At 38.5% G+C, this 13,305-nt stretch overlaps 1 protein-coding gene across 1 annotated transcript in view; it reads left to right on the forward strand.

The window, feature by feature from the left end:
* The window catches only part of dlgap1a (discs, large (Drosophila) homolog-associated protein 1a), a 57,468-nt gene extending 47,387 nt beyond the window's left edge, over positions 1 to 10,081 (forward strand). Inside the window, 6 exon segments of the mRNA XM_043253272.1 lie at positions 5,203 to 5,328; positions 5,331 to 5,659; positions 5,944 to 6,023; positions 7,832 to 8,250; positions 8,661 to 8,752; positions 9,607 to 10,081. Coding sequence (XP_043109207.1) covers positions 5,203 to 5,328; positions 5,331 to 5,659; positions 5,944 to 6,023; positions 7,832 to 8,250; positions 8,661 to 8,752; positions 9,607 to 10,008 — 1,448 coding nt within the window. The 3' untranslated portion in view covers positions 10,009 to 10,081.
* The last annotated feature ends 3,224 nt before the right edge of the window (positions 10,082 to 13,305 follow it).

A 13,305-nucleotide genomic window follows, 5' to 3' on the forward strand; every position in this document is an offset into this window, starting at 1 on the left:
GACAAAAATGATGGTACCCCTAGAAAACACTGAAAATAATGTGACCAAAGGGACATGTTAATTCAAGGTGTGTCCACTAATTAGCATCACAGGTGTCTACAACCTTGTAATCAGCCATTGGGCCTATATATATGGCTCCAGGTAATCACTGTGTTGTTTGGTGATATGGTGTGTACCACACTCGACATGGACCAGAGGAAGCAAAGGAAAGAGTTGTCTCAAGAGATCAGAAAGAAAATTATAGACAAGCATGTTAAAGGTAAAGGCTATAAGACCATCTCCAAGCAACTAGATGTTCCTGTGACTACAGTTGCACATATTATTCAGAAGTTTAAGATCCATGGGACTGTAGCCAACCTCCTGGACGTGGCGCAGGAGGAAAATTGATGACAAATCTAAGAGAGCGGATAATCCGAATGGTAACAAAAGAGCCTAGAAAGACTTCTAAAGAGATTCAAGGTGAACTTCATGCTCAAGGAACATCAGTGTCAGATCGCACCATCCGTCGTTGTTTGAGCCAAAGTGGACTACATGGGAGACGACCAAGGAGGACACCATTGTTGAAAACGAATCATAAAAAGCAAGACTGGAATATGCCAAACTACATGTTGACAAGCCACAAAGCTTCTGGGAGAATGTCCTGTGGACAGATGAGACAAAAATCGAAGTTTTTGCCAAGGCACATCAGCTGTATGTTCACAGACGAAAAATGAAGCATATCAAGAAAAGAACACTGTCCCTACTGTGAAACATGGAGGAGGCTCTGTTATGTTCTGGGGCTGCTTTGCTGCGTCTGGCACAGGGTGTCTTGAATCTGTGCAGGGTACAATGAAATCTCAAGACTATCAAGGAATTCTAGAGAGAAATGTACTAGCCAGTGTCAGAAAGCTTGGTCTCAGTCGCAGGTCATGGGTCTTGCAACAGGACAATGACCCAAAACACACCGCTAAAAACACCCAAGAATGGCTAAGAGGAAAAATTGGACTATTGTAAAGTGGCCTTCTATGAGCCCTGACCTCAATCCTATTGAGCATCTTTGGAAGGAGCTGAAACATGCAGTCTGGAAAAGGCACCCTTCAAACCGGACACAACTGGAGCAGTTTGCTCATGAGGAGTGGGCCAAAATACCTGCTGAGAGGTGCAGAAGTCTCATTGACAGTTACAGGAAGCGTTTGATTGCAGTGATTGCCTCAAAAGGTTGCGCAACAAAATATTAAGTTAGGGGTACCATCATTTTTGTCCAGGTCTGTTTCGTGAGTTTATTTTTTAAAATAATTCTGTTGAAGCATGGTTGAAAAACAATGTCTGACTTTCATTGGTTAACATTTATAGAATTTTTATTTATTATTACTTTTGTCAGATTAAAGTTATTTCTGTGACCATTGTGACTTTTTCTTTCATTGACCAAAGGGTACCAACAATTTTGTCCACGTCTGTATATATATATTATATAATCATTTACAAAATAAAGGTTTTTCTTTACATATCAAATGTATGTACTGTGTATATTTTATTAATATAAATACACACGCACACATTATGTTCATATATTAAATATATTTGTTAGAATATAAATATATGCAAATGTAAATATTTTCCAAATACGCTGTATGCGTGTGTCTTTACACATAATAAATATACACAGTACACATATATTATGTAAACAAAACAATTATGTATTTTTTTTGGAAGAGATTCATCGTTTGACACCACTGTTTTTTTTAGTGTTCTGTGTTTTCAATGACTTCAGAGTCACATGATTTTTATGATTCGGGTGCAAAATTTGTTGTACCCACAAGTGAGCAACTCAAACACGTCTAACGGGTCTTTTAACTTCCTTTGAGGCGTGTTCTACTTTCTCCGGGTATTACAAGAAAACAATTCGGAACAACATTCGGACTGCTAAGCTCCGGCCACTTTCAGAAGCCGTTTCACGCTAATTGCATCCTGTCCGCTAATTACCTCACGTGACGAACCCCCGATCACAACGACCATTTTAACGGTCTCGGAACAATCCCGTCTTACTCTTTCACCAGTTATTGTAGAAGCAACTATTAGGACGCTTTTGAAAGCAATTGTCAAACAGTCCTTTGAACATCTGTTTTTGCATAACGACAACAAACGGCGAAGATAAAGACACAATCAGCAGCAGTCTCGCTGGTAATTATGCAAAAACAATCACGCTTTGCAACAATGCAGCTTTAGTGATCCCCTGTATCACTACAAACCCAGGTGGACCATGAAAAGAGCGAGCTGATTAGAAAGGGTGAGGGGGGGAGAGGATGCCTGGATGACAGAAATCTCTAGAGCTGGAGCAGCATCTGATCTACGGGCTGTTATCTCAGTAGCGCACACTGTAGCTCCAGAACACAAGTTTGTCCTCAACTTACCAGCTAGACGTCTTGGGATGAAACGGAGCGTTTGTTTTGGCTGCAGTCGTGTGTGTGAACCTCGATGCCGAACGTATGCATGTGAATAAATGAGGATGCGAGAGACTGAGATTAAGTCTGGAGGAGCAGTTGTGTGTACACGAGCTGTTTGATACACTGTAGCTCAGGGGAGATGGATTCAGCTATTCAAACACATATCGGGGCTTTCTCTGTGAAACTGCTTGTCAAAGAAGCAGACAAGAACGGGGCGAAGACAATGTGATAGACCGTCTTGTGAACAACACGGTTTTATCTTACGGAGATTTGAAAGGTAATTCAAGAAGGGACGTTTTCTGCCGAAATGTCAAGCTTTGTTAAATAACAGTCATTAGTCATTTTTATGAGACAAAATGTCATAATTTTGCAATAGTAGGTATTTATGACCGAACGTGGAAATTGAGATTTAAAGTCGTAAAACAAGTGTTAAAACAAGACAAAAATCTTAATTATGAGTTTTGAGTTGAGAAGCCGTTGTTTGTAATATAATAAATCATAATTATGAGATAAAATATTGAGATTATGACAGGAAAAAAGTTAAAAATACATAACATAGTTTGAGTCATTGTGTTGATATTTTATAAATTTTATAAAATGTGTTATAATCAACAGCATGATTGAACCATGCGTTTTTTGGGGTTTTTTACTGCGTCTTGTCAAAATGTAAACTATTAAAAATGACTGAGCATGCTAATATTATATTTTTTATGTGCATTGCATATATATATATATATATATATATATATATATATATATATATATATATATATATATATATATATATATATATATATATATATATATATATACTAAAAGTGTACTTATATTTTAAAATGTTCAGATTTATTTATAATACATTTTGGAACATAAAAACAGTACAAGAACGTCACTGCATAAGTAGGGAGAGAACAAAAAAAGTGTGAAAATGAGGAAGCCAAATCAGAGAGGATGTTAACAGCTGGTCTCTGTCTCGCTCTAGACTGCCCCCTTGTGGATTTAGAATTTAAATGATAAGGAAAATACATGCCTTGCTCACACGGACTCTCTCGCTGTTTATCTCACAACACACACCTCTATCTGCCGCTTCATGCAGCCATCGATTAGTGATTTGATGTTTAGTCTGGGTCGTGAGGGGTTGTTGCGCTCTTTGAAGTGAAGTGCTGGAGGAAATGAGCTCCACCAGCACTGTGTCAAGCGGTAGCACTTCAAGATAACACTTTCAATGTCAACAGATGGCCCGCTGATATAATGGGATTCTTCCATAAGTATGTTAATAAGTGAATATTTAATCATGCACTCTGTCAGAAGGACTTAAAATAAAATGAAAATGAATGTAATAAATATAATAGCCCGTGCTGGTCAAATAATATTGTTAAAAGGTCGTAAATGGGGATACGTAAAGTAGGAAATGTATTATAATTTCAAATTTGGGGTAGTTAAGTTACATTTAGTTTAATTTATTTTATAATTATAGTTTTGTGCCAGCACAGTCTTGCTTTGAAGCAATTTCTGCCTTTTGTATTTATTTGAGAGTTAGTGAGGCTTTAATGCAGGATGTTGCCAGTTTAGCAGATGGCAGTGGTCTGGTAAAGAGATGGAAAATCAGCTCACAATGCTTCACATCGAAAACGCACAGAATTCGCTCTTCCGTCTTGGGCCCCATCTGTTGCCGGATCACAGACCCTATCTGTGTGGCATTTGGGCTTGACCTGAAAAAAGTTTGCTAGACAAATCTCATGCAAATCCTTGGTTTATGAAAGGGCTTTTTTACCGCCGGATTCAAGGTGGTGGCAAAGGCAACAGATTAGCACACAGAGTCATGTTGGAAGCGTGGTGTGTTCTGAGTCTTATCTCTTATTCCCCATGACTCCAGCAAAACATTCCTGGCCTCTTTAATGTGCTTAGCTGTGTGTGTTGAAGAAAACTTAAAAACCACCGGCGTAACGGTGGGCGGCGTTGACTTTTCGTTCTAGTAATGACAAGTTACTGCAAGATAGGCACTTACGATGTGTAAGATTTTCAAGCAGTTCAAAAAGATTTTATATATATATATGCTGAAAGTTGTAATGAAAACTGTTGTGCTGTTTAATATTTTTTTGGAATCCTTTTTCTGGATTCTATGAATAAAACTTAAAAAAGAAGAGCATTTATTTAATATATAAATCTTTTCCAACAATATACACTACTGTTCAATATTAAAAATAAATAAATAAATATTGTGTGTAAAATAAATCAGCATATTAGAATGACTTCTGAATAAATTCTGCTTTGCGTCATTTAAAGTATATTCAAATAGAAACCGTTATTTTATGTTGTAGTAACATTTTCCCCTGTATTTATGATCAAAATATATGCGGCCTTTTTTAGCATAAGAAACTTAAAAAAATGTAAAAAGAATCTTACTGAATTCTTTGTATCATAAGAAACATAATAATGACTAATGTTTTAAATATGCATTTGACATCATGTGACACTGAAGACTGCAGTAAATGCCGAAAATGCACCTTTACCATCAAATTTGTATGAAATGTTTTGGAAAAAAAGGAATTATTAGTTCATATTAGTTTTAAACAGTTATTTGTTTGTTTGTTTTGTTTTTTATAGACTTGGTAAATATATCCTATAAAGGTTTTTTGTCCTTATATCTGTTTCCATTCTAACTTCTACTATTTACTGTTAACATACTTTTATTTTCATGCGTCTATATTTGTAAGTTCGAGTGGACAAAAGCATCCGAGAAATAAATAAGTGTACTTTCTCCTCCTGTTCTCTACAGTATCATCATGTATCACCACCTACAAGAAGACTCCTCCACCTGTACCTCCTCGCACCTCCACCAAGCCCTTCATCTCCATCACGGCCCAGAGCAGCACAGAATCCGCGCAGGACGCTTACATGGACGGTCCGGGACGCGGGGGGAACCCGTCCTCCACTCTGGCCTGAGCAATTCCACCGAGAGCATCGATAGCATGAAAGCGCTGACGGCAGCCATCGAGGCGGCCAACGCTCAGATCCACGGCCCTGCCAGTCAACACGTCAGCAACAGCACCATCACCATCAGCACCACCCCTCCCTCTCCGCTGCCCATGCCCATACCTATGACCATGCCCATGCCTATGACCATGCCCATGCCCATGCCCATGCCCGTCCCTGTCCCCATACCCATCCCTGCCCTGGAAGACGTCCGCAGGGATGTGCTCAGGAAGAGCAGGTGCCTTTCTATCGGCATCCAGGTGAGTGAGATTCAGAGTGTTCTCGTTGTTTATTCATCTACTGAGATGTTCCTGCTGGCTATTAGAACAAGATTTAGTTGTAACATCCACTATAATCTGTTTATTTGGTATCTGTACACTAAATATATATTCATACAAGTTCAATCTTCCACAAGCTGGTCTTTTTATTTCTGTATACAAACCCACACAGGGTGAGTTGGAGATTTGTTTACTTCTCCCTGAGGTAGATGATTCTTCTGTGGACTGTGGAGGTGGTTGGTTTACTGTGTGATGTGTCTAAACAGGTGGATGGGCCTGAGGACCAGGAGCTGGAGGACCAGTCCAAGTTTCAGTCAGTGGGGATTCAGGTTGAAGAAGAGCACGGGTGAGTCTCTGTGTGTGTGTGTGTGTGTGTGTGTGTGTGTGTGTGTGTGTGTGTGTGTTTCAGAAACAAACAGCACCCCTGAGTCACTTTTACTTTTGTAATACTATGAAATGTTTTTACCATTTAAAATAGCTTTTTTATTTAAGCATATATACAAATGCAATTTATTCCTGTTTTGGCAAAACTGAATTTTTTTAGCTATTACTCCAGTCTTCGGTGTCACATGTTTCTTCAGAAATCATTCTTCAATGCTGATTTTGGTGCTCAAGAAATATTTTTCTTAATATTTTTGTGGAAACCATGCAGTTAGCATGCAGCATTTATTTGAAATAGAATTTTTATGCGCATTAATATGCATCCTTGATAACATATCCTTAAACATTCTAAAGCAATCTTTCTCTGGTTCTCTCAGAAGAGAGTGTATCTGTGCTGTTTGGTAAATTAGCATCCAGTGATGCAGGGCTGAAACAATCACAGACATTAAAAATTCTCACAGTAGTCATATTAGTGGTAAATATTGTCACTCTATTATTTTATATTTGACTACACTATTGCACTTATTGCAGTTATGGGTCATTATGTCGACTGCTGCATCAAGTTTCCAAAATATCCACAACGACCAAGTCTCTCATCATCATCATCTGTTCTCTGTGACCTTTAAATGGTCCGTTTACTCTCAATGAATCACGGTCTAAAATGTCTGATCTCTGTTTATCGGATTGCTTCAATCTATAAATGACTGCGCTTGATCGAAGTTCATACTGTTGCTTTCTGAAAAGTATTGTTTATCCTCTTGAGCTGTTATATTGCACGCTGCATATGGTGAGAGAGTGCCTTAAATTTGAGGATTAAGAAACTCTGTATTATAGAGACACTTTGACTTTATTAAACTTATTGAGCAGGGACAGGATTATCCCAGAGCGCTAAAGCTGGCACACCATGGCTCTTCTCAAAACTGCCTAGCTAGACAGTATTAGCTCCTGATGTCGCAAAGTGTAGACAACAGACAATGCAGCCTAATATTTTGCTTAGATTTGAACTACATGTTGTTGTCTCGATAAGGCACTCTCGCAGCTCATTGTGACAAGCTTAGCAAAACATTTTCATCGGTAATGATGAAACAAATGATGAAAGTAAAATGTTTATTATGTCACTGCTGAAAAGTGTTGACGGGAAATTAAACGGCTTTAAAAGATGAAATATTTTATGCAATTCTCATGTTTGCTACATCGTTTTTATTAAATTATCACTAGCTGTGTGCTTTAAATGAGTCTCTTTTGCAGATCACTTGAGTGCTGCAATTTGTCTGACAAATAAATGGCTGTTAATGATGTTAGTGCCAACAAGAGCATCTCAAACAAGTTCATTTTGTGGTATACATGGTGTTTATGCAGACAGAAGTCTGTGGCATATGAGTACTTGGACATGGTAACGGAAAATAAAATATGTAAAATGTAATACATTTAAATTGATCAATTTAGTCAAATGATTTCCATAGTTTTATTTAAATAATAGGATAATATTATACATTTAAATTGATAAATTTAGTCAAATAATTTCTGTAATTTTATTTAAATAATAGGATAATATTATACATTTAAATTGATACATTTAGTCAAATAATTTCCGTAGTTTTATTTAAATAATAGGATAATATTATATCCAAATAATGGATAATAATAAATCACGAATATCAAAATGAATAATTAGATGAATTATTTAAGCTATTTTCTTCATAGAAGAGTGTGTGGTCACTGTATATATTAAACTATGAAATGATAAAATCCTTCTTTTGTTCTTGGGTTCAGTCACCGGCGGTTCAAGCGTTCGAACAGCGTGACGACAGCGGTGCAGGCTGATCTGGACACTCCGGACTACACACCAGCCGACTCTCCTGTCACAGATTTCCCCTCCTCGGGCTGCTTGTCACGGCAGTACTCACGTGATGCCGCCACCTCCACCGTCAGCATCCAGGGCTCAGGGAATCACTACCACGCCTGCACCTCAGATGACTACGAGGATGTCGGCTTCGATCCCTCCATCCTTCCTCCACCTGACCCTTGGATCGATAGCGTAACGGAAGATCCCCTGGAAGTCGTGGGCCGCTCGGTGTGTCAGCGTGACGGCCGCTGGTTCCTGAAGCTGCTGCAGGCGGAGACTGAACGCATGGAGGGCTGGTGCAGGCAGATGGAGCACGACGAGAAGGAGAACAAGCTACCTGATGACGGTGAGTGTTCTGAAGTCTAATAGTCCAACAATTATAAAAAAAAAAAAAAAACATTTTAACACTGTAGTATGTTTTGTGTATTGTTCTAGTACCCAATAGGCATGTGAAAAGAATGCTTTTTAAATTGTATTCATTTACAGAAGAAATGTTTGCTGAAGTGCAAAAATGCAGCAACTATTTACTGAATTAATCTTACCCGCTTTGAAACGATCTGCTCCCTGCTGGACATTCTGGTCCTCAAAGAGTTTTTCTGACTTCAAACCTATCTTCGTAGGCTCTCCTAATTTTTATAATAATAATAACAGAGCTTGATGGATTTTTTTTAATCCCGGAAGGAGCAGAATTGTCCTTTTCTATTGCTCTAGGGCTGTTATTATGCTCACCTGTTTGTTTTTGTGCATGCTGTTCAGTCCTGGGGAAGATCCGCAGTGCGGTGGGAAGCGCACAGCTGCTCATGTCCCAGAAGTTTCAGCAGTTCAGGGAACTGTGTGAGGAAAATCTTGTGAGTACTAGTAGGATTGATATAAAATAACGTTTTATTTGACTTCAAAGTTTATAACTGATTTGAACTTGTTTTGAAGTTGATTAACTATACACTGTTGTAACTGAACTGAAACAGCTTGAGCTATTGTAATCATGCTGTTGTCTTTTTAGTGCTTTTAATGTAAAATAAAGGTGACAGTCAAGAAATGTCTGATACATTAGATTTCTATATTTTTTTTAAAGCTGTTATTTCAAACTTTATATTTAGGAAATTCATCAACTCTTCTACGAATTCACCTTTGTAATCTTAGAATTAAAGGAATAGTTAATTTCTAAATTATGCCAAAAACTACTCATCTTGAAGCCATCTTAGGTGTATATGTCTTTCTTCTTTCAGACGAACACAATCAGTTTTAAAAAAAAAATGTACCTTGGCTCTTCCAAGCTTGATAATGCTGGTGGATAGTGGCCATGATTCGGAGAAACTCATATACACCTAGGACGGCGTAGGGGGTTATTGGTTTATGGCAGAATTTTCATCTTTGGGTAAACTATTTCTTTATCAAAGGTAGAAAAACATATTTTAAATAGTACAATATTTCACAATATAATTTTACTACAGATTTTTTAATTAAAATACATTCAACCTGCACAAATATTTAGATAAAAATGCAGACCCCGAGCTTTTCAGAAGTATTGTAAGGCTGTGAATCTTCGTAAAACAATGGAATTGTGGGTACTTTTGCACCCTTGCGAGCGCAATACCAGGATGGACACACCCTCTCCAGAGAAAACAGATCCATCAGGTCCTTTCAGACGATTAGGCAGCACAGTTTTATAGTTCTACCTTTGTTCCTTCTCTTGGCTCAACAGAACCCAAACGCTCACCCACGGCCAGTGGCTCAAGATCTCGCAGGTTTCTGGGACATGCTTCAGCTTTCCATCGAGAATATCAGCTTAAAGTTCGATGAGCTTCACCAGCTCAAAGCCAACAACTGGAGACCCCTCGACCCCCCTGAGAGAAAGGTACAACAAACTTGCAGAATCAGTACAGAGTCGTTGACAAAAGAAGAATTAGAATGCAGACATGCTAGCTGCCTGATTGCAGGACAACGTTGTGTTTTTTTTTTATTATTATTATTCATGTGCATGATCTGTTGCTTCTGTAGTGTGATATTATTCATTCAAGGGTGGGCACTGGCAATAACAAACCTCCAAAATCAGCTGTTGCTGTTGCCTCCCTGTGGCTCATGTCGGTCTGTTGGTCTAATGTGACTGTGAATGTTTCACTCACTCTTAATTTGCTGACATCCTCTTCATGTTTGCTTTGTTTGTTTGTTTGTTTGTTTGACAGTGAGCTGTTTTCAGAAGTCATTCCATCCGGCACGCACCATGGGGGCAGCGGCCCCAACCTCTCACCCCCGCCGGGCCGCTCTCTTACCGCACGCAGTCGGCCGCGGAAGCGTTAGCGCCGCTCCGTAACGCTAGCCGCGGCTGGCCTTAGCGCTGTCTGTGTGCAGGTGTGCCATATTGCTGTCTCGGCTCGTCTTTCTCCGCCCGCCGCGGCGGCTAACTGACTGTTTGTCGCCCTGTTCAGGAGAGAAGGCTGCCTCCCCCAGTGCCAAAGAAACCCCCGAAAGGCCACCCTTCCCTGGCCAGAGATCGCTCGTTGGAAAGCACTGAGAAGCAGCGGCAGGAGGCGCGCAAGCGTTTGATGGCGGCCAAACGAGCCGCTTCGGTACGGCAGAACTCGGCCACAGAGAGCGCAGACAGCATCGAGATCTATATACCTGAGGCCCAGACCAGATTATGAAACTGCCAAAACGCACTCTCACACACACACGAACGCCCAAGTGCAGAAATCCGCCGTGAGCACAACACGTCACACAGATCTACATTTGCCTAATGATAAGATCACTGTATATTAGGAGCGACATACACCAGCACCATGAGAGCACAGTAGTAGGAATTTGACCTTTCATTACTAAAACAAAGGACATCCGAGATAGATCTACATCATATTTCTATGACACTAAGACTTCAGGACAAATCACTTGTTTAATTTTACACAAATGAAAACGAGGCTGTTGTTGTTTTTTTTTGTCTCTTAGAAACGTTTTGGAAAGACTTTATAGGGTTTCTGAAAATTAGTACTTCCTGAACGTCTTGTGTTGGAAATGATTTTTTTTTTTTTTTTTTTTTAGAAGCAGCACTGCATAAAATATTAAGACTTGTTTCAGTAGTTTATATATTGATTATACACTACGAATATCTTATGCTCACCAAGGCTGCATTTGACTCCAGTCTTTCTAATCATTCTAATATGCTTATTTGCTTCCTAAAATTCTTACTATTATTATTAGTGTTCCCAAAATGTGGAAAAATTAGCCTTTCAAACATTTGTTTGAATAGAAAGTTTAAAAGCAGAATTTATTTGAAATGCAATCTTTTGTAACACTACAGATTACCTCAATTTAAGCCATCCTTGCTGGATAAAACTTTTTCATTTCTTTCATTAAAAGAAGAAGAAAATAAAAAAGAACTCATTATATATAATATAGTATAATATTCTAGTTTTAAAGATACAATGACCAAGTTTCATAGACGGTTTAAGCCAGGAGTATGCTATAGTCGACTTAGGACATTTCATTTTTATAAACAAGCCTTAGAAAAAAGTATTACTGGTGTGCATCTTAAGACAAATCAAGGGCCCTGGCACGTTTTAAGATCAACTGAAACAGCTCAGATTTACATTTTAGTCTAGGACTAGGCTTAAGCCTTGTCTATGAAACTGTCTTATGCAGCCTTGCTTCTCAATTGATTGTGTTTCAAAGATTTTTATATACTTTTACTGGAAAATATTACAGAAATTCTCATAAGAACATGACTTTTTCAGTGTGTAATCGTATACTGACTGATATATTTACTGATATTTTTCTTTTTCTTTTAGATTAGAGCAGAACTGTCCCTCACAGCCTCGCTTTTTATTTGCATCAAATTAAATATTTCTACCCTGAATGAGATCTACGACTAGATCATTCACATGCGCACTATTTGGAGCTCAGCCACTTTATATATATATATATATATATATAAATATATATATATATATGTACTCTTTTTTTAATGCATGTGTGATTACATACAGTTTGTTTGTAAACACATACAGACGTGGTTGCAGATGCACACGTGCATAACAACCTCTCTCGGAGCCGTCGGCTGACCTTCGCTCGCAGTGTAGATAAATATGAGCATATACACACGTATATACTTTATCATTTAACATTTCTACACAGACTCATCACAAATAATAAACATACGCGCATTCACTCTCGAGTGGAACAGGCTGGGTGTTTGTAATATAATCTGTCTGTACCCTTTTCCTTAAGAGTTGAAGGAATGTTATAGCAGGTTTAACGTTTTACTTCTCCAGTCGTTCCATCTGTCTTTCTCTTTCACACACTGTCTTAATCTAATGATCTAAAGAGATGTGATCATAGTGAATTATGTTCCTAGCCCTGTGAAGTAGGTAAACCTTTTCTCTCAGTCCATTTAGGAAATACAGTATCCTGTTGTCTTTTAGCATTCCTGTTTTTGTTTAGTTTTTCGTTTTAGTTGTTTTTTGGGTTTTTTTGCAGAGCAGATCTCTTTCCCGCTTCCATCCCTGCCCTCTCTTCTTCTTCTTCTTCTTCTTCTTCTTTTTTTTTTTTTTATGTTCAATTGGAAAACTATGACCACATAACAGGGTATTTTAAGCTAAAAGCAATACTCATAAGAAATTCCAGTATTACTACATTATTTTGATGCAGAGATTCTGTAAAACTGATTCATTGCTAATGAAAAGATGCCTTCACTATTCTGTAGCCATTTCTGTTTCCCGCCATTCTGACGCTTGCTATTGTGAACGCTTATCAATGGCCACTCTTCTTCTTATTTTAAAACCTCTTTAGTCATATGTAAGACCTTTTAGGCGCGTTATTATATTCTTTAGTGTATAAAATACAAATAAACTTACTAATCATTTTTCTAACATAGATTCGGGGCCTTCTGTGGATTTTTATGTAGACAAGTAGAGGTACTTCAATGAGACGACTGCAAAAAAGTGACACAAGAAGGGGAGTTTTAATAAAATGCAAGCTTTTCATCATTGTTCACGAGATTATGTCTTTCCAGTAGCAATTTCAGTGACTTAATTTAATGTGTTTTAATACTGTGTTGGGGCACAGGGGAAGTTTTTTTGTAAGCTTTGTGCTCAAAAGGGTTGTGACTCTGAGAGGACCGTGTGACTCTGCCTGATCGGTCGCGTCAGGTGAGCTAAACTAGCGTTAAACTCTCAGGAAAAGACAGAGGTGAAGTGAGTGCAGCAAATTCAGGGTCTCCCAGTGGTGATGTTTTCCGCGTGTTTTTGTGAGCGTGTTTGCGTGTTCACTGCGCACAGGTGCGAGTCTGTTTGTGTTTTAAAGAATGTATGTATCTTTATGGTAAATTGGCGTGTATGTGAGCCTGTGTGCATTGCGTGCGTGTGTGTGCGCGTGCGCGTGAGTCTATAAAAGTGCTTCCTGATTTTATTGG

Source organism: Puntigrus tetrazona, chromosome 2 (genome assembly GCF_018831695.1).
Source record: "Puntigrus tetrazona isolate hp1 chromosome 2, ASM1883169v1, whole genome shotgun sequence".
Taxonomy (NCBI): Eukaryota; Metazoa; Chordata; class Actinopteri; order Cypriniformes; family Cyprinidae; genus Puntigrus; species Puntigrus tetrazona.